Below are 22,758 nucleotides of genomic sequence, written 5' to 3' on the forward strand. Positions count from 1 at the left end.
CTGGAACTTGTGCACACCGTGACAGGGGACAGCACGAGCACCATTTTTGTGGACTCGCCTGATTTACAGAATTAAAATGCAGCTCAGCTCTGTACACTTTAGTTAAACAGTTACTAAAATCAGCACACTTGAATTTAACACCCAAATTGCACTTACATCTTCACAGAGAACCTCGGTTACTGATAACTGCCTGCGATCAGATTCTTTTTTTGGTTGTAAAAAACATTTTATTTGACCTTTTAAAAGACAAAAAATCAGTTGATCTCACCCTTTCACTCATTAAACAAAGATTTTTATTGATTAATAGGATTTACAAGAAATGTATTTTTTGTCTGCAACAATGTTTATTGCACTAAAAGGAATCCATAAATAACATTTCAGGACATTCAATGAACCAAATGAAAATGTTGGAGAGGGCAACAGTACAATTAAAAATTTTCCCATGTAAGGAAACTTTATTACAAGACAAAGCTCAGTAAAAAAAATTGCTGTTACATCCCTGATTTTTTTTTTCCATGGTAAGGTACAGCTGGTTGATAAGTTGGTTAGACAATTCTATTACGATCCCATGTGACCAGGTTTCATAAAATGCAGTTTACTCAACATTTAAAACCTAGGAAAAGTTCACTTAGAAATCTTGGTCTTTAAGAAGGTACGAGTATTTTGCCCTCTGGCTAATTTCTGTGAAAACTAGTAGTAAATCTAAAGTAATAATGCATTAAACAAAGTAAAAAATAAGGCAACTCATACTTCACTTACATGAAGCATTTTGCTCAGATTTGATCAAATCTGCTTCTGTATGGTTATAGTACTAGTTGTTATTGAAAAGTAACAGTATCAGTGTTCTGTACATTAAAGCTGTAAACAAAGAACAGACCTCTCTGGAGAGAGGGATACAAAATCCCAAGGAAAATAAACTGAATTATTAATTTGGATTTTAACAATGTTTTGCATCCTGGACACTTAATATAATTGCATCTACTGCCATTTAAAAATATATACTCAGCTTCTTAATAATACAGCTGACTGCTAGAAGAAGAAAACAGAATCAAGTCTCTGATTAAACTCCACGCTGGTTTTCAGAATAATAAACTAGTTTTCATATGGAAAAAAAGATTAACAAACATTTTTCATTTTTATAAACAATACATAATACATGTAGAAAAATATTCAAGAGGATAATAACAAAGGTGCAACATCAACAAAAATAAGCTGCCTCTTCAACCAAAGCACTTGTTCATAGTTTTAAGTATGAAAACCTTTTAAAGCTCTTAGTGTCCTCATAAAAGTCTATTAAAAAAAAAGTTGTTAGCTTAAAAATTCTTGCCATGCTGCTGGGCATACCACTGCTGTCTTTGCTTGCGATTCTCCAGCTCAGTGAGAAGGGCCTGCCTGTATGCTTCATACAGCTTAACAATTCGTTCCAGTTCTTTCATAAAGAGCAGCTTCAACATTCCCTGGTACGTATCCAGGTCCGCTAGCTGGAAGAGTTCCCACTTCAGAATGTGATCGTATCTGTTTTGATATACAAGATGGTTATCTACATGCCATTGCAAGCAAGTACACAACATTTTTTGCTGTCTTTTTTCTTTTGAGAAAAAAAAATCTAGCTATATACATTGATTAGCCAATTTTATATGAAGAAATCTTATGGCAATTAGCTCCTAAAGACAGTTGTGTCTCAGAGTTGGAGAAATATCACTTAAAGCTAAACTGAAGAATCACTCATAAAACAAAATTTTGCAACACTAAAACTTTGCAACAATAAATTCTAGAAATACCAAAGATCCCATTAACTGATTAGCATAAATCAAAGCAGAAAATGCACTTTGGAAGCATTAAAATATTTAACAGTAAAACATCTTTTACAGTTAGAGTAACATTGAAAAAATAAATTATTTTAACAGCTTACCCTAATACTCCCAAGTAAGTACCTCCCAGAAGGCAGAAGACTGCAAGTCTTCACTCATAACACATTTTTGTTTTCAAGGCAGTCTTGTTCCAGCCTTAACGAGCACTCTGTTCTTGGTTAGTTAGCTAAATCAGTGTGTCTCAAACTGTAGGTCATGAACCCCATAGGATCACAAAAGGGTGCATGTGGAAGGGATTAGATAGCATCAGTGAGGGCTATAGGGAGGGAGAAGTAAGATCAGGCCATAATTACCAGCTACAAATATTTACACTAGTAAGAGATGTCCTAACTGTCCTTTATTATTGGCAGCAACCCATCGGCCATGGAGGTTAAGTGGAGAAGTGGTGAGGGCTGTCAAAGGAGGGCACTGGCAGCTAAGTTACAGATGTTCTTACTCCCCACACTGGAAGAAAAACAACACAAAACCCAGGCTGCTGTGGCTCCAGGGAAGTCTCATGAAGACAGATGTGCGAAGGGGAGGCAGTCTGAAAAGCAATTGTCTGCAAACTACTTTGGCACTGTCCGTAGAACTTGTCCTTTAGAAGTCTGTCTAGCTCTCATCAGGAGATAAAAACAAACTCAACTATGAAGTCAAACAGCTATGAGTAAAGGCTGTTACACTTCTTCCCAGTTCCAGCAGCTACAAGGAGTTGGTTGGGCAAAGCAAAATATAGCAGTGTGGGTCATCCTCAGATCCTGCTCTCTTCTGGTTTTACAGGATTACACACAGCATTTCACTCCCTACCTCAGCCTGTTCTCTGCATATAAACCCCTCTGTGATGACTCCAATACCTGTGGTAAATAGTGATCAAACAACTTAGAAGTAACTGATTGCAGTCTGAGATGCTGTCCACATAAACAAAGCAAGAAAGACTAAATGGATTTTTAAAGCCTCATTCATAGCCCAACATCATTTAAGAGGAGGATTCAAAAGCAAGCAAAAGTCAAATAAGGAACCAAAAAAAGATATGCATACTGTCAATGCTTTCTTCGATGGGGAAAACAGACACTAGTCAATAATAAGCTGCAGAATGTGAAAGTTTGCTAAGAAAATACGAACAGGTACCGTAAGAAGAGGGCTAYATATAGATAAGCTTTGCTAAAAGACAAACTAATCATCCTCCAAGAGGAAGGGCAAGGTACATTAACACAAACTGCAAGGTAAAGTGGAAGTGTAACATCAATCCACAAGCTAGGAAAAACAATATATTAAGAATGCTTCTGAATGCTACCAACCGCTAKAAATACTCCCAAGTTAGACAACTGCTGGCTAAGTATATTTAGTCTTTTATTCTATAAGTCTTATGCTCTCCTATACTAAACTTATCACTGCTTTTCTTACAAAAGCTTACAGTTACTGTCAGTGATCACTAGCTTTTTGTTTGTTTTTTTCAGTATAGAACAATTTTGAATTACTCTTTATATTTCTAGCGCTTTCTTCATTTTCTGGAGGATTTTAAACATCCCTTGATGATCAGACCTTTTGGATATCAAAGTTGCTGACATTTTATATTTGCATATAAACATATATACACACATAAACACACACACACAGAACTTAACATAATACAAGTCTCTTCAAGCCTTCCTTGTTTCAGYGGTGGAGCTCAATTTAGCAGAAGTTTCCTGAAAGCTGCATTTTATGTTGTAACTGCCAAGTAACTTGTGACTAATCAAGGCTCTGCCGTTTCTCCTGCAAGTAATTTTCCACAATCAAAATTGGCACTCTTTAAGGTCTAGAAGGGAACTAGATTGCTTGTCAAATAAAATCTAGTTTAGAGAGGTTTACTCAATTATACATCAGTSACTCTCTTTTATGCCATAAAAATTCTTCAAAATTTGTGCTGTTAATCTTTTACAACACATACGGCTCAGTATTTCCCAAATTTAACGTCTATAATAATTTCATTTACTATTTTGTATAAACTACACAAACTATCCAACCCTATTAAAGAGAGAAGCACCAGAATAAAGGCTGTCGATGTAAACACAACTCACCTTTCCATAAGTTTTCAGTGAGAACCTTAAAACACCTGTCCATGTATCTTCCAATACATTCTGCATTTCAACTGGTCACTTTTAACTGCCATCAGATCAAACCATATGGAGGTCTGACTGCTTCTCAAACCTGTATCTCCATCCTCCATCCAAGAAGGCAAGAATTTTTCTTCATTACTTTTTCTGAATGTACCTCTTTTTCTGCGAGAGGTAGGGGAGGATTTCAAAGGCCCTAGCRCAAAATGAGCATTTCTACAAAGTTTTTCAAAAAAATCATGGTAGTGTTACAGAGGTAGGATTTAAGAGGCTCTGCTCATGCATCTGCCAGATATCCAGCAACATGCTACTACCACATCCTGCAGGAGAGTAGATCTGGGAGGATATTAAGCAGGAGATGTTGGCATTCGGGGTATTCTGCAAGGAGCTAGTAATTGAAATTATTACAAAAAAAAAGGTGATGCTGGACCAATAGTAAGATGATTGTCATGGTGAGCAAGCTCACCACACATTATTTCGGGCTCAGAAACGTGCTTACGTGTCTATGTGACTACTGATGGGGATCTGGCTTGTATCAGTCAGCACACTAGTCAAGCAGAAATGTAGCAGGCCACAGGGCAGACATACTCTTACATGCTTAAAGAGAGAAGTACAACAGCTTCAGATAGCRGATATATACCAACACTTAAAATAAATCAGCTGTTCTCTTTGACGGTTTCCTTCCACCTCAGTGTGAGGACCAGAAAAGTCTGGCAGGGTGAAGTGTGCTCAGCCAGCAGATGCAAAGAGACCTGCCTGGTTTTAAGAACACACACATCCCAAAGCTCTGAAAAAATCAAGGGACATTGAAGCAATGTATGAAGCAACTGTAAGCACAGTACTCATTGCAGGGATATTTGGGCTAACCTGAGTCTACCCAAACCTGGAGAAAAATACAAGGCTTTACAACAACATTGGAAGAAGGACAAGTTCTAACCTTTTTTCTTTTTTTTTTTCAGAACATTGTGAGTCTACAGATAAAATAGATGTTTTTAGGTGAAATATATTGGAGGTAAGAGTGCTGCAGGTTCCAAAGCTGCTCTGCTGAGAAAAAGGGATGAAGAGTGCTACATCCTTCCAGTGCTGCTGGTGTGTGAGAGAACTTTGAGAATATCACCCCAAAATGGGCAGAGGGTCTAGTGCCATCCCTGGAAAACGACCGGAAAGGGGACTCCTGCAGCACGGAGTGTCTTGGCATGGGCCTGGCAAGCTCCACAAATAGCACAGCTGGCAGAATTCCCTCAGCTAGTCGAGGAAACAGCCCTACTCCAGCCCAGTTTCAGTTCTGGATTTTGTTTGATTCAAATCTTGCTCTGCAACTCGCATTTTAGTGCTACATTATTTTGATAACAGAAAGCCCTGATGTATTTACATGCTTATTGCAATACCACTCATTATTTCCTGTTTCCCTAGTGCTTGCAAACACAAACAATTAATTTACAATCTGATATTCTTAATTTTGAAGTATGATATAGATCTAACAGACTGCTACAGATATTAAAAGATAAAAAATGCCCAGTGAATAAACAAAACTATTTGATCTAAGTAAATTACATCAGAAAATACATTTACTTGAGTGGTGAGGCTGAAATCAAAATTTCAAAGTTACGCAAATAAACTATTTTATGTATTGAAAAGGCACATTCAAAAGAAGGCTGCGTGCATCAGTAAAGCATACAGACAATCACTGAAGAGGCTTTTCAGAAATTTAAAGAAAACTGGGAAATTTAGAATTCGGAAAATTTAAAGAAGTTAAAAATGAAGAAATAATCACAACTTCTATAACCTTCTTAAACATCACAGTTTCTATATTACCTAAAATTACCCAGACTCTTGATAGTACTGTACTGCTAAAAAGCAAAGCAAACAACTGTAGCTGTCAATATGGAGATCAAACTCCGCAAAGACATAGACAGCAAGCTGTTGCTTTTGAGTTTTTGTCAAGCACAGTGTTTTGTGGTTTTTTTTCCCCTTAAGTACTTGATTACTTAGTGAAAGACATCTTTTCTTCTAGACACCTTTTCTACTCATTATATACTGGATTCAACTGCAGCAGGCTTTCTCATGACTCACTCTATACTGATTCACATTCATATGTTCTGGGTCAATGACATTTATTAAAATATACTCCACAGCCACATTGATTCTCAGTGGAAAGATTATTTCTTATTAAGGCAGAAACACTGCAACATAAGCAGGAAGGGAAACAATGTTACATCAGTGGCAATTGCRTGTTTGCAGGTTTCCTGGGTCCTGCAGCTTAGAACAAATCCCCCTCTTTTTTAAGGAAGGACTGCAGATTGGCTAAAACCTTGGCTCTTTAGCTCTTTACTACCTGTCAGTGTTGACAATCTCTTGAGAAAATTAGCAGATCAGGTTTGCCTTCAATATGAGGGCTTCACTTCCAACCGTCAAAGGAAGTGTTGAGTGGAGGAAGAAGTCCAATTAAAGATTAAGCCACTAACAGTGGCTTAGCAGGAACGGGCTCATTCAAAACTACTGGTGTCTTTAAATAACGATTAAGAGGTCTCTGTTTGTGACAATACTCTTCAAACAGTAGCCATCTTAGTAAGTCAACACTGCTAGTTTCATAGCTTATATACTGTCTGATGCCACATAAACATTGCATTACTCTAACGGGGTGGGGGGGAAGGCAGTCAAAAGGCTGGCTACATTAAGAGTGGCCTGCTCTTTACAATTCACTTCAGCTTCTTGATCCCTACTGCCCCCAGTAACTGCCATCACTTTGAAATACGGTCTCCTTGTGTGTTTTAATAGCATTTATCATGTCACTGGGGCTGGTACATCATCATTCATACATACTAACATTTTTTTGGCTTTTTACATTTGGTAGGACATCCTAGGTTAGGGCTTCCAAGCATTTTACGTAACAAGTTTCCTGTATCTTTGGACAATACTTCATTTTTAGAAAGGGTTGCAAACTTAGTCATCAATCAGTCTAGTGCTATTACATCACACATTAAAGACGACAGCACCCATTCTTATTGTATTCATACATTTTAACTCTGAAAAGTGATTAATCAATTGTTAAAATGGGGCAAATCCAAAAATCCAAAAAAAGACCATAGTTTAGGAACATTCAGCATTGTGACGCCTAGTGGAGCAGGACACAAAGAATACAAATGCCTAAGCCCAAGACTCCCTAAACACCCACCTAGACATCTAGACATTTTCTAGAAGGACAAACAGTCACAAGCCAGAAATGGAGGGGAGAAAGCAAGTTAGTCGGTATAAAACTCCTGCAAAGCATAGGTCCCTTCCTTCCTGGATGAAAAGGGAAGAGCTTACTAGATAGGACACTCTGCCAAAAGACCCAGATTCCAGTGTTTTCAGTAGATAACAGGTATTCAATACAAAATAAGATGCTTTCAGCATAAGAGAGAGTGACTTGCCCAGAATATTAAGTCTACTGATTAGTGCTAGAAGATGAAAGACGTGATTGCTGATCCTTGCTCCAACAAAAGCAGGGGATGAATCTGAACCAGAATCTTCCATTCAAGGCAGGCACTTCCAGTCTCCTCACCCTCAAAGTCCCATACATGCATCTGGCATAACAAACACTTACCACACTGGTCTCCATAACTGAGAAAGGTGGCAAAACTTTCACTTTTAKAAACTAGCAAGTGCTTAAACACAAGAAAGGCTCTTGACTTCACTGTTGATGACTGCCCTTACGCTCTCCAAACAAACCTTCACAGCCAGGGACTAACCAGAAACAGGAAGAGGAGGGAAAGGGGTACATCAAGGTGTCAACAATGTTCTGATACTGCAGATCACTACCTCAAGTTATAGTTAGCCAAAGCCTCTCCGTTGTCTAGTGAGTCAAATTTTCTTTTTGTTCTTAACAGCTTGATAATTTTTTGCTAAAACAGGAAAATGGTTTAGCTAACATCTGCCAACATCCCCATTAGCTTTTTTCAGTGGCCAGAGTTCTCATTCTTTAGAGAAACTGTACAAAATAAAGCTAATAGATATTTTTGCTACTCAGCAACGACTGACCTAAACCTCACCTAAATCTGAAATTACAGTCACAGATGTAAGTAACAAATTGTAACAAAACATACCAAAATTATTTCAATGGAAAACTAGTAGTAGTTGATTAACTACCATTGATCAACAGATATCACAGTAAATTTCAAACGGCAAAAGGTATTCCTCCACTATCACCATGAAAACATCTTGCCCGATTACTTTCATTTACACACCAAAGCGCTGGAAGATATGCACACAACTCTGGTACTCATGAGTTTTTGGTCAATATTGTTGAACAATTTGAAGTAAACGTTACTGGCTTGTTTTCTCAAGCCTTAACATAACTGCTTTTGACAATCTAGTATTAGTGTAACACAGAACTAGCTTCTTCACACAAATGTTTGAGAATAAGTCATTGTGAGCTGCAATAAAATGAATAGTTGTATTTACTACCAGCACTTATTTAATGGAATAACGTTAAAAGGATACTGCAACATATAAGATTTTTGATTCCTCTTAACTATGTGAATAGTATTTTAACTGTTCGGATGAATTAGACATTTTAAAAATTTTCTCAACCAACTAGATGTAAAGAAATTCCTCAAAACATTAAACTGTTTATTCTCAAGTTTTGAGAGAAGTGCCAACAAGAATCCATCAAACACAGGCCAAAATATTTCAAATTGAATTGCTTGGATGTGCCAAAGGCCTAAATAAAGAAATGCAATTGCAGCCAAAACCTAGAAGTATTTCTAGGAAACAAGTTCTCCTGTAAGTTTCAGGAACTTAGTATGCCCCTGATGCACAAGTATACTGCTGGATTTAAATCTTTATGGGCTGCTGGCAAGCTTAGCAGACACAAAAAGTTATAAAACCCATTCAAATTATAGTTACTAGATATAGCTAAAAAAAGTGGATTTTCAGGGGAAGTCAGTGAATGACATATGCAGTCTGTGAACTTTTAACTATAGACTGTTCCTTGCTGTAAAATTTAAACACTTCTTCCATATTCTCTTTTCATGAGTACATAATTTCATAATTATTAAAATCCTATCTGGATTTGTTTAAATGCTTTTCTATTTAGTGTTATTCTTCTGCAGAGTTGAATCCAGCAGAAAATGTGATTTGTTTCATTATGCAGATTCAAATCATTCTTGGAGGAAAGACTCCTGTTTCTACGGCATTATTTCTTGGAAGAAGAAGAAAAAAAAGACTTAACTATCACTCAGTAGTAATTGGTAGTAATCACGTTTTTTGGGTAAAAATGTAGATTTCAGTCTGATGCAAAATTCATAACTTCAAAGGACAATTAATATAGATTTTTCTAAAAAGGTAAGATACACTTTAAGGAGTTTATGTCCTAAAAATATTTAAGATATTTATACTTTATAAACCACATGGCCCCATTCTCACAAATATACTGAAAGTAAATCACATCCTCCCAACTCCAAGTGTAGCATTCTGCAAGTCATGTTAATACAAGAGGTACTCTGACGGTTTCAAGTAATGCCTAATACAAAGCAGACTAATGTGATGAAATGGATTCTAATCTTTTGATAAGATGACAGAAATAATACAGAAGAGAGAAGCTTATTTCACAGTTACTGGTTTTCACTATAAGAATAAAGTGTCAAGTATTCTTACCAGGCACTAGCTATTTTTGGGAAAGGAATAACGGGTTATATATCTTTGTGCCAACTTCACTAATTCATTTACAGGCTGTGGACATCATTACACCTACTTTTTATCACGTTTCTGGACTGAGAACATCTGGTACGACTTCCTCATCTAGCGACAATGATAGTTCTTACACAATTAACAAATGGGTATCAGCTGAAGTTCTATTTTTAGTCATCAAAATTAATTCGTTTTTTCTTCTAAACTGTACAGATGTAATTTGCTGTGAAGTGCACAGAAAAAATACTCACTTTACAGGAGCCCTAGCATAGACCTGCAACCAGTCTGGAATTTCTGCAGTGTGGTAGGGATTTGCAGGGACAAGGAGAGGCTGGCTTCTCTCAGCTTGCTGCGGCTGGTAAGTCACTGGGGGAGGCTGGTCATAACGGGGAACACTGTACAAAGGAAACAGACAAATTCAGTAACCTCTGAGCAATAAATTAGGCACACTGATATCGTTAAATTGTTATCTTTGCATCATCCGCCTTAGCATATATTAATCTGTGTGTTAGTTAAGAGTGAAAAGTTCTGAAACAGCAGAAACTAACTGCYAGGGTTTGGAGAATACTGACATTATTCTACCTCTATATTATACGTAGCTAAAATATGTATTTTCATTCTAGAAAAAAGTTAATTCACAGTTCAGTATGAAGTTATGTTACTTGTTCAGATAGTCTCCTGAAACATAAGATTAAGTTTCTTTTTGGCCTGCAATTCACTTCTGTTCTCAGCAACTTTGTTGTTTTACTGATAGCTGAAGAGAACAGTTGCTTTGTTCTAGTGAGTTAGGAACAATATTCTGTTTCTAAACTTAAGATACAACAGATCAGACAAAAACTAACAATTACAACTTTGAAAAATATTAGTCAAAAAACAGTAAAGCTTACTTCTGGAATTAAGAAGTTGTAGACATACTACATATGAGGCAAGAACAGTTGTATTTTAACTGCATTAGAAAAAGAAAAAAAAAATCATATATACAAGACTGATATCATACCTGGGAGCACAAGGATGTTTGTACTGAGCTCTTTTATTGATGTGATCTACATAATACACTCCAAATTCTGCTGACTCAACTCTCTCCCACCCTGGAGGCAGCCCCTCACGCTCGAGTGGATGGCTCCAATGAGTTGTATTAGTGTTATGATCTATATAGTATTTCCTTCCTCTAATAGTCCAGTCCACTGACCAGCCAGGAGGAAGAGGTAAATCTTCAGAATTATGATTTGTTAAATTTCCTAGAGATGTAGCAGCAACTCTCCCAATGCCTAAAAAAGGAAAAACAATGATGAGCTAAAATGATAGCATCCCAAATTAACATTTATGTACAAAGTTAACATTTTTCATGTTAACTAGACCAGGCACAGTATCATCAACTTTGACCAATACGGTGACACCTACAATGTATATGTTTCCACATTAGTATAAGAAAAAACAGATACAAATCAAAATAGCTATTTCCTGTTAAATCTCTTTTACTTTTGCTCTCCTCCCAGTCCATAAACAGAGTTTTGCTTCTGTAACACAATTCCAGTCAGGAACTCTGCATTCACCAGAAAGAACACAGCTGAATAGCACTGTAGTTATATTGGCATCCACTGAAATGTTAAAGTATCTTTGGAGATCAGTGCCTACCTTCCTTTAGAGTCAGTTACTTGCTTCTTCAATTAGGGACCAGTGTTAGCATAACATAACATCTCATAACATCATCTTATAACAGAGATGAAGCTATTATTATTGTCTTAATTTGCTGAGTAGAGAGCTGACAAAAGAATATCAATGTTAAAGCTGTATCTCAGTGACAGTTTATGTTACTATGCCATTACAGCTGCATCAATACTATTTACCTATGACAAAGTAACAGCTATTTCTTTTTCTAGTTAAGAGTCAGAAACTACAATTGTCTAGAAAAATCACTCAACAGATTAGCTAGTCAAGAACAGTAAAAGAAAGAGGGAAACCAAAACAGCAGAGCAAATATGGTTAGTGCTATACTGCACTGACAGATCTTACTGAAGCGCTTCCAATCATAGACAAAAAGTGTTTTCAGTAATAATAGAAAATATGGATCCACACAGGATCTTGCCCAAATCCTTTGCAGGCCATCCATACTCRGCATACTCGGTCATACTCAGCAAAAAACAAGTTCATGTTGCCAGGTCTTCTTTGCTAGCCAGTCTGACAAGCACGGATACTTTTACATACAGCGATGGGTGAGCCAGCCATGCCTTTTGACTGCAATCCAGACACGATATAGAGACCTTTTGTCCAGAGCAAGTCATATAACCTTCTGGTGTCTTCTTCCCTCACCTTTTTTCCCTTCCTCCCACAAGTCTTGGCAGGATTTCCTGGTGTAGCAGGCTGTTTATCTGCTTTTCTACATCTTGTTCTTTTCTAGTACTAAGTACCTACATTTCATAGTGCTAATGAGGCACATAGAAAAATTATAACTTACAGCACTCTTCAGCAAGAGAGCACTGTACTAGGAGAAGAGTTTCTCCGGAAAAGGGAAAATTAGAGCCCAGGTTAAGTGAATTTGGGGCAGGGGAACTGAAAGGAGGCAATTAAATTCCAACCTTTGCCCTAGAAAACACAGCACATTCATGATTTATAATGAAACAGTTGGTTTAAAAAGCTGTTTACTATCATTTTAAAATACTTTGTTGCAAGATACACACGGTTTTTATATTACTATTTTATATTACTGAAATGTGTTGGCTGCTGAGACATACTGAAGAGACATCATTCCAAACTTGTTTCCTCTACGTACTGTGGATAGTTAGGAAGATAGCTGAAATAAAAGCCATAAAAATAATTCTCCAGCCAAAATAAAATCATTACAGATATTAAAAAAAAAATCTAAGGGACATAATCAAGAATTTCTCAGGTCATTACTTCATTTCTTCGAAGTCTGCTACCCACTGAAACTGCTGGCCCAAATTCAACACTTTTATCCTTGAAGTATTAAGTAAATTCCTTCAGTTACCTGAAGTTTTACAGGTAAGTAGTATCTGGCTTTAAAGAAATTCAAATTGTRTTTAATTGCAGGATGAAAAGACATCTATTGAATTACTGTATTTCCCAAAGTTGCTGTACTACTATTTCCGATAACCCAGTAGAAGGGGTAGGRAAACTACTTTTTCCACTTTCTTGGAAATCAGAAGTTGATTCCATTACAACCATGTTTACAGATTGAGGAAAACACTGCTTTGCTTCTGTTTTTCAGAAATAACATTTTTGTGCATTTATTTTTGAGAGTAAAAGGAAAAGGCAYAACCTATCTAAAAGATAATATTAAAAAGAAATTTGGGGCATTTTTTTTTTTATTAATTCAGAAAGACAACAGGGATACTTAAGTAGTGAGAGAGCACACCAGCGAAGCTACTTATTGCTCAGGCAATTTCATACCCCAACTCTAATTTGTGACTGGGAATAGACCCTTCCAACAATATATACACAATATAGCATGCTCTCTGAGGGATGTTATCTATTGTAAGTACCACCTTACATAAAAAAGGTAACAGTCTGCAATAATAAAATAACAGGAAAGGCAGCAAAAAAAATGTCAACACTTTCTTCCTATTGCCTACTGCTCTTTAAAACATTTGTACTCATCTACAAATCTATTTCTAGCCTTTTCATGTTTTGATCTATTTGGCCTTGCACTATTTCCTCCTCTTAAGAGTATTCACCTGTTTGTTAGTTTTATAAAGGAAAGTTACAAGTTATGTTCATGATTTAGCTCCCATTTCTCATTAGGATTAAGCAACCTAGACCTTTACTTCCAGTGAGCAGAAATATCCTACAGGCTTCCTGACCTTTAGCAGTACTGGGGCTAGCAAGACTATTTCAGGCCTTAGCTACAGTTATGTCGTTCTGTTTGTTTTCATTCCAATGACAAACTACAAACATTTAAGCTTCTTGAAAAGATGCTGCACTTCGGATAAACAAGTTCAGYATTTTCTCCAATTAACTGGACTGCTGTGTTGTAATTTCATGTAAATATAAAAAACAATGACCATCATGAGAAGATCTGAACATACAAACTTGACTGTGGGAAAGAACTTCCACAATGGTACAAACACATTTTTCTATTCACTGCTAAAACCAGCACATGTGCATATTTTTGTTACAATTCCTCCCACTTAAATTCTAGCATGATTCCAGCAGCACATACAGATACAATATTCTTCTTCCTTGGGATAAAGGTTAATGTTTTCTAACATTTGAAAGTTGGTATTAAAGTTGCACAAGCCAGAATGACATATATGTCACTCCTCTGAACTGGAAGTTCTCTTGGCAAAAAGTTTATGTCTTTTGATACAAAAGCCAAACAAAATGGGGAGCTGGAATCAGGCAACAGGAAAATCTGAACCTGACTGCGCAGATAAATTACCTAGAAAGCAGGCTAAAAGCAATGGCTAATCCAATTGAAAGGCAACGTTAGGAGCTTTGTGTTTGTACAAGCAATAAATTATAGCCATATGGCTTCATTAAGCCTCAGTATTATTTTTTTTACATCCCAAGATAAAAAGAGCAAAAATATCAGACCTCAAATACATTATACATTTATTTTGCCATTTTTACTTCATACATGAAGGAGCAGAGGTGTGTACTGCTGAATAAACTTGCACAGATATATAAATCAACAATTTTGAACAGTGTTCTAAACTGCTATACCTAGCAAGTTCTAATTACAAAATTGAGTGCCATATTCATAAGCAAACAGTTGTAAATAYTTTGTGTTATAGATTATCATATATAGTACTGTGGAGCTTTTTTTACGTTAAAATGCACAATCACAGATCATATCGAAACATTCTGGGCACTGGAATTTTTATGAGGTCAGGTAATAACCAATGTGTGTCTTATGATGATCAAACCATGGTCTTCAAATCAGCAACTACTATAATTTAAACTTTTTTTTGTGTAATTAGAGTTACTAAAGATTAAAATAAGTTCTTATAAAATTCAGCAGGTGCTTCCTTCAAGGGAGAGTAAACGCACATGTAAGAATAGTCTCTACTACGATTTAGAACAATGACAGAAGATGAGAATCTACTTTCAGATCTATACACCTGTAAACWTCAACAAGAGACCAGACAGCACTAACTTCACATTTGATCTTTTCTGAAGTGTTAACTAAAGAAGAAAGTTACAGGAGCTATGATATTTAACTTCAAGACTGCCTGAAACCATCTACTGTGAACATTACCTTTCCTATGTAATACCACTCAATGAAGTACGATAATATTCTCTGTTTAAATTTCAGGTAAGATCTTAGCTCTAAAACATTTTCAGAGTAGCCCAAAGCTTCACACAGGAATTACTCTAAACACTAAGGATATTCCCTGAATCACAAACTGGTGGTTGATTTAGACAATACAATGCAAAATTATCTACAGAAAAGAAAAAAAAAAAAGAACTTGTAGCTCAATCTAAGCTTATCAAAACATCTACTGTAAAATAATTTCCCTCTTAATGGAAATATRATCCCTATCATAGATTAGTATATTTCCAATTACCCTAACTCCTTCACTGTAACTACTCAGGGTTTTTTTGTTCACATACTTTTATAATGGGTATGACAAGGCAGAAATTCTCATTTTTCCTGCTTTCCCAAGACATAGGATTGTTTAAATGATATTTTTCCAAATGTTAAGTCTCCTTTACTCTGCTTAGGGATAAGCACTACTGTTTACAAACTACTCTAAGTAGCACTATTAAATATCAAGAACAGTCACTAATACATTTAAATTTATTGAGCTGCAAATAATTTTCAGCTTGCATCCTGTTTTTCTTTTTTTTGCTTCAGCTATTGCTTTTAAGGAACATCAATGTTTAACATGTTTAACATCATTTGTAGCTTTGCTGCCTTTTTCTTTCTCTCTCTTTTTTTTTTTTTTTTTTTTTTTTTTATCTCTTGTAAAATACATTACCTTCAGTTTAAGCTTCTGAATTAACAGCAGCTAGGTCTGAAGGTATTATATGATGTTCCAAAACAAAAGAAAATCCTATTCAATGCAGTTTACTTGCTTAGGAATATCACTGTGTAAATTCTCACCATTTTWAAAAAATAAAGTGCAAAGGAACAGAGGCCATTTTATTAGCAGTAGCATTAAGAAGGTCTAAAATAGTCAGAATTTTAATTTAGGCTAGGCCTGATACTCAGCCTCATTCTCAACACCTTCAGCAAATCAGGTAGCCTAATAACAGAACCCAAACTTGAATTTTGAACACCATATTCTAGTGTAATATAAAATATTAATATAAAGAGATCTTTCATTTAATATTCCCTCAGAACTGTATCTTAAGCTAACAATGCCACAAAGGTGAAAAATATGTAGTGTCTTCCTCAATCAAAGCAAGGTTCTCAGACGTTAATATGGAACAAATAAAACAGTGATATGTGTTACTGATTTTTTTTTTTAGTCCAACAAAGTTTTTTTTTTTTTTTTTTTTTTTTTTGGTGTAAATGCTTTGTGCCTGGAAAGAGTCCCAAGATTCTGAGAAAGAGGAAAAGTCCCCAGGTCAAAGGACAGTTCTTCAGTTTGTCAACAGTGGTGGTGGAAAACACGGGAGAAAAATCATGCCAGCAGAGCAATTCAGTATAAAGGGAAAAGAGCAGACACACTGAAGAGAAAGCCTCACTTTGTAACTGTTTATTTGACACAGAGCTGAGGCAGGCAGAGTAGTTCTAGAGCCTATAAGCTCCCCACCACTAGCTTTAACCAAGATCAAGTATTGCAGAACAAATCTAGCCAACCGAAAGGCCTTCATATCTGTCTTTAATTAGGTCAATTGTCTTGAAAGTGTTTTCTCCCTGTTCCCTCAAGATGCTAAAATCCTCTCTTCCCCTCTCCAAAACAGGATAAGGAACAGGAAGAGAAGATAAACAAACTGTTTAATTTTAAGAGGGTAAATAATATATATATATATATTTGCTATTTAATTAACTAATCACGTTTAGATAGATCTGCAGTCTCTATGCTTTCTTAACCCACCCCAAAACTTCCAGAGGTGCTTGTGTAATTAGAACACTGAACACAAGTATGTCATTTGTCAAAGAGAATAGGACATTCCAAGTAAGCATAAATTCACAAATAGGAAATGGCAGGAAGTACTTTGAATGCTCTGAAAAGTATGCTGTAAAGAAATTACTGCAGATTCAGCACAAAAGAAGAAAATGGCAGGAATTGTAATTTTTTTTAAAAAAGATACTACGCGTCTACACTTAATAGAACTCTGCTACTTGAGCTCTAAATAGGTTCCATTTAATAACTTCTATTTCTCTTTTGCTCTCCTATTATATTAAACATGAATATCAGTTTGCAGTTATGAAGGGTAGAATTTAACATGAGATGAACCTACTTTCACTATAGCTCACTGGATTCACTGTTCATAGGTTTAATCGTTTTTCTCTTCTTACATCAGTCAACTACTTACAATACATCAGAGAGTCCCTTATACTGTGATTTTAAATCTCAGCAATTTTCATATACATGTAAGAATTTTGTAGCTTACCGCTCAAACAGGTACAAATAACTCTGAGGTCTTGGTTACAAGTTAGTTCCAATCTATACTGCAGATATAACTTCAACCACAGACCTCCCCAAACCTTTAACCTAGAAGAGAGGAAAGAGATGTCGAGGAAAGACAAGTAAAGTCTCTTAAAATTAAGTTTAAAACGGACACAGACAAAAAAAAAGTCAGGAAATGCCACAGAGGTAGCTAAATATCCAAAAATATGAACAGAGAATGTCTAAACTAAAGACGTTTTCCAGGAAAAGCACTTCTAGACTGCTAATTAAAAACAAAGCTATTGTGGATAAGAAAAAGACACTGGGAATTGAATCTTACTCAGAGAGAAAATGCAACTTCAATGAGAAACACCTACAAAAGAAGGTGTCAGTATTGTCAGAACAAACTGYTGAAACATTGCAGGGCTTGCTTAAATACTTTGCTGAATGCTTCTGAGTATGAAGATCTCAATTAAAACACATTGAGTTATCTCAAAATCATAAGGAATGGAATTTTTATTTTGACTGAAAGCTGAAATTCATATGCACCTCTGTTTCTGGACCACTGATTCTCAAAATTCACATCAGCCATAACCCATATGAAACAAAACATCACTCACCATTAATTAATGAACCTTGTGTGCATCAGGCAATGTTTGTTTAGCAGTCAAGCCAAATCATAACAGAAGAAACTGAGGGGACCTTTTAGGAGTGTGAGGGGAAAGGGCAGAAAGCACCATTTACAGATTCTAGCTAATAAACTGACTTGCACCATAAACCTGTAGGTATTAGGCTATTTTCTAAATGGYAGACATTGATTATCCTGAAGAAATGTTTTGATTAGGTGGAACACTTAAAAAATTACATTAGAGAGGTGTAAGGAAAAATAACTAAGACAAGGTCACAAAGACAATGAAAGTAAAAGACCTGTCTCTGTATTCTGGAGATGCAAAAGGGGGAGGTGGGGAACCAGAAATTACAGAAGGGTTAATGGAGCTCAAGGGAAAGGTTGAAGGCTTGAGGACAGTGGACGGTTCAAATAAAAGGGAGTTCAACATTGAGATCTAAGAAACAAGAAAAATCTAATGTTCTCTTCTTTTTGGCCATATTATTCTTTTACTCAGAAAAAATAAAGTAACAGCAATTCTTGAGATGTGTGAAAGCTACAGATTTAGGTCCACATTATTGTTGCAGGAAAATGGGATTTAGGTCCACATTATCGTTGCAGGAAAATGGGACAAGGAGTATAAGAATTCTTATTTCATTCTGAAAAGAAATGAGAAACAGAGAAAGGAAATACTTTCTGGCAGATGAAAAGATCACCTGATTTTGCTTCCTTCTACAAATACATAAGATCAAATCCTTACTGTAGTTACTGCTACAAAACGCATACAAAATTTGTTCAAGCTATTAATGGTAAAAATGTAAGAGCAAATGACAGAGTGATCTCTCCTCCACGTTTTTCAATTACCAAGAGGGCACACAGTCAAACAGGAGAAAAAAAATCTTTTAGAAAAGAAACCTACATTGTCAAAAGGGAAAAAATGCCACTGTAAAGTTGTATTTTAGTTTGTCTTAAAAATCARGGAAGCTTCACTCTAGAACTGATAGCTAGAGCTCTATTTCCACTTTAACAAACATTGTTGCAATTGTACAAAGCAGTAATACCTTTTTGAAGCTTTCCGAAGTCTACATTGTTACTACAGTCATTTTGAATGTTAAATTGTTAGATTCTTTTAGGAAAACCTCCCCTCCTGCCTCTGCCTCTCCTCCCTGCAGTCCCCCAGCACACCCTTACAGGTGCTTGGTACCTGACTGAAGAAACAACCGACATAGATGGATGGGTACCATGCAAAACCTAGGCAGGTCAGATTATTACTTAGCATTTAGCAAAATAAAAAAGCATAAAATAATCCTTGAACATTAATATCCTAGAATTTATTAACTGACAGCAGTAATGCTAGCATTACTCTTTTGCTACCATTCATTGAAAGGTTTTTGTAATAAAAAAACAAAGTTTTGTCAGGTTAGAATCCCATACACAAGGTCAACAGCCTTAAACGCTGACAATTTTATTAACAGAATTACTGTTCTAGACAGTCACGATTTTTTGTAACAGATTACAAGTAATGACCAACTAATGATGTATTTCATACTTAAGACACATTTTAAACTTGTAAATAATGTTTCTTTAACTCCTCCTTGAACATAATTTCACTAGTATATTCTGTATTTTAATATAGTAGAATTAATTTTTAAGGTTACCTTCCTGTGGGCAATCCTGTGATCTCAGACTTTTTTTTTTTTTTTCCCTAACAATAGATTCACAACAGGACACTGCACAGAAGAATTAAGTGTCATCACAGATAAAATCAAAGACTTTAAAAATAAATATTTAATAGATTTTTCTTATGCTGCCGTTCTATTAGAAAATGAAGACACGTTCCAGTGAATCTGAGGGAGAAAGTTAGGCATATATTAAAAAAAATATTACAAACTAAAAGAAAAAATGTCAAGGGCTAAAAAGTCAATTTCACCACTAATTATATATCAATTTGTTAATTACACAAAGAAATAATTCTTCCCCTGATTATTTGACCTAAATTTATTAAAACTGTAGTTATTAGTTTAGAGCTGTTGCTTATTCTACACATATTTGATGATAATAGATGTCCACTAATGAACGAAATCCCTGCTTCCAAGTAATAAGACTGCAAAAACAATTTCCTCAATATTACATGCAAATATAAAGTAACCTAAGTTAACAGTATTCCTCAGAATATTACTCTGTTGGTAAGAAAATCTGTCCACACCAATTCATAATCTGTTCACTCTTACTTTTTAAAGGAAACAAATCTAATAAACATTTATACAACTTTTGACAAAGCTGGTGATATCTAATATCGGTCATTAAAAAATACCCCTTGCTCAAGCTTACCTTATTTATTTTATAAATAATCCATTGTTTAAATATATTTTTCCTTCTCTTTAATACACACAATCTAGCTCTTAGAATTTCTAAGAAATGTAAACAAGTTGTGACGTCAAATAACAAATGTCATCAAAAWGGTCTACCCTATACAGTATTACATTTAAAATATATGACCATGAGCATCCAGAAGCCCTTCTGCAGCAAAAGTCTTCTTAAGAAATTAAAAATAAAAAAAAAAATAAATCAATATTTACCTGAAGTGTGCCTCCCATGATTCTGTGACATCCTCTGGAAAAGATCACTGTTGTGTTCATAATACCTGTAGTCCTCATGTACACGATCATTTAACTGACGTCTCCTCTGGGCATCATAAAAATGATCATAAAAATAACAACGGGCACCAGCATCTCCATTTTCCATAGCAGAATTAGCTTCTGTTAAAAAAGACTGGGAGGAAGAGCCATATTCTCTAGGGACATCAGCTAAACTTCTTGCAAGATAGGAAGGTGCAGACAATCTGTTGCTTTCACGTCTCATTATTTCATGAGGTGGCCTCTGAACTGGAGTTCTAAGGAAACTCTGGTTTCTGGAGACAATTCCATCTCCACCAGGAACATAGGCAGAAGAACTTGAGTCAGGAGGACAGATATCAGTTCGTCTTGGAATGGTTGGACCATGGCGGATAAACGAAGGCATCAGATCTGTTACAGGATAAAACAGGAAAAAAGAAAAGCAAAACAAGACAAAAACACAGAAATAAGAATTTCATCTCCACTTACACAAAGTATTTCATTAGTCACAACACTGATTTGCACTATGGCATTCAGGAAACTCAAAAGTCAGAACCCCTTTAGAGCGCCTCTACTGCAGAGGCGAGCACAACTCTAACGCTGCAGTTTGTATTGGTACAACAAAAACCATCCTAGCCTCCTCTAACAACAGAAACAGTCCCCAGAAGAGCACAGCTTTGCCAGTACAACTGCATCTGCAAAAATTAACTAAAACAAAACGCCACACACTCTTGACTGTGGCTACATCAGCCAGGCTTCACACCTCTGTCAACCAGAAACATCAAGAAAATCTAAGTTTCCTGGCTACCAGTCTACTACCTGATCAGGTCACTATCTTTATGAACTCAGACTAACTGAGTATGTTAATGCTTACATGCTTACAGCAATCCATGACAGAGCCAGGAACAAAATTTGTGTTTTTTCCACAAATAACAAAGCACAGTCAGCAAAATGATGTCATTTTGCACACACAAGTTCTCAAATGACCATAAAGATACTTAATTTTTTCCCTTTACTTAAAGAGGTGCGGCACAAGAACACTGATAACTATTTATATAATTTCACTGCTTCCCTCTAGTAAGTGATATACTCCTTGCCATTACTCTCAGAAYGGCATGAATTCCTCCAGGTGAACTAACTACAAGTTTCATTTTTGAGGAAGTCATGCCTATTATTTACTATTTACAAATAAACTCTTATCAACTTATAACCTAAGGCAAAATTTCAGTGTATCACACAAGCTGTGTGATATCAGTAAGTTTAATCAGTATATATATACACAATACATATACTTTATTATATAGTATATAATCAGTAAGTTTATAACAGTCATTAAAAAAGCAGTCATGTGATAGCTGGTCATTAACTCACAGAAAATAGCATAACTGCGTAAAAGGTGTTAACCTATTAGAAACACCAAAAACTTTAAATGGGGGGGAGGAAGCAGCCCTTTTGTTTAAAGTCTATGCTAATGAGATCAGAGAGAGGCTGCTAAACGATTTGCCTGTTGGTTGGGGAAAGGGGTGTTTGTGCAGCAAGGGCTTCCAGAGGAACCGAGTGCCTGCCAAGCCGCTGTTAGTGGTGGTCTCAAAGCTAATCCTCAAGACTAATTCTTGCACGGTGCATTTCAATCGCAGTTTGTTTTCAAGACTTTCTGCGAACTTCAGCCATTCTTCTGCGAAATCCTAGCAAAAAGGAAGCTGCAGCCTTAACGCCAAGTTAACAGGAGGAAGGTCAGGGCAGTCAAGGTATACAGCAGTGACCTCACCAAGTTGATTCATCGCTGAAAGTGGAGGTCTTGCTTCCGCRGGGATTTTATGCGACTGGCGCACACGGTTATCTCATTTTCAAAACACACACTTTTTGGCAGTGAACACAGCCTAGATTGGGAAAATAGCGACTTTTGGAAAGARTCGAACTGCTCCGTTCACCTCGATGATGCTTGTTTTACCTCAGCCCTTGCCTGTTGAGACTGAGCAAGTTGGGCCCGAGAAGCTTTAAAAAAAAGTTTGTTTACTGTGTGATAGTGCGGATACGCCTCTCTTTCGGGCTTAACCTGTCAGCTTTCGCTACCAACAGGACGGTTCTTCCCGTTTATCAGGGAAGTACCTCCGGGCAGCCCCTCGGCTCTGCCGGGCCGCCCCCCGCCGCGCTGCGGCGGCGCACGAAGGCCCTCGGCCGCCCGTCCCCGACACTCACTGCGGAGCAGCGGGCTGGTCTCCTTCTTCACGTACTTGCCCTGCACCTCGCCCGGCTTGGAGAGCTCCGTGCGCGTCTTCTTCCGCGACAGCATCCCACCTCCCGGCCCGCTACCGCTACCGCGGCCGCCCGCATGCCCGGCGCCGCCCGCCGCTCCGCTCCGCTCCGCGCCGCGCCGCAGGGCCCGCAGCCCCCTCAGGC

The 22,758-nt window shown here is 36.7% G+C and overlaps 1 protein-coding gene across 1 annotated transcript; it reads right to left on the reverse strand.

Annotated features, from left to right (window-relative positions):
* Positions 1 to 281: 281 nt before the first annotated feature.
* SAV1 (salvador family WW domain containing protein 1) lies at positions 282 to 22,752 on the reverse strand. Its single transcript, XM_085297872.1, has 5 exons — positions 22,558 to 22,752; positions 20,323 to 20,769; positions 10,614 to 10,884; positions 9,868 to 10,011; positions 282 to 1,515 (listed from the first exon to the last, which is right to left on the reverse strand). The coding sequence occupies exons 1-5, from the start codon at positions 22,649 to 22,651 to the stop codon at positions 1,314 to 1,316; spliced, it is 1,158 nt and encodes a 385-aa protein (XP_085153998.1). The 5' UTR covers positions 22,652 to 22,752; the 3' UTR covers positions 282 to 1,313.
* Between the last annotated feature and the right edge of the window lie 6 nt (positions 22,753 to 22,758).

This window comes from Rhea americana, unplaced genomic scaffold (genome assembly GCF_003343005.1).
Source record: "Rhea americana isolate MKP2758 unplaced genomic scaffold, rheAme1 scaffold_131, whole genome shotgun sequence".
Taxonomy (NCBI): Eukaryota; Metazoa; Chordata; class Aves; order Rheiformes; family Rheidae; genus Rhea; species Rhea americana.

What these genes read in the sequence shown, in the direction of transcription:
- SAV1 (XM_085297872.1), bottom strand. Translation starts at nt 22,651, where the DNA reads ATGCTGTCGCGGAAGAAGACGCGCACGGAGCTCTCCAAGCCGGGCGAG. An exon ending in TCATGGGAGGCACACTTCAG is followed by an intron (nt 10,885 to 20,322) that starts GTAAATATTGAT and finishes TTCCTTTTTTAG; the next exon opens with GCATTGGGAGAGTTGCTGCT. An exon ending in TATGCTAGGGCTCCTGTAAA is followed by an intron (nt 1,516 to 9,867) that starts GTGAGTATTTTT and finishes ATATCAAAACAG; the next exon opens with ATACGATCACATTCTGAAGT.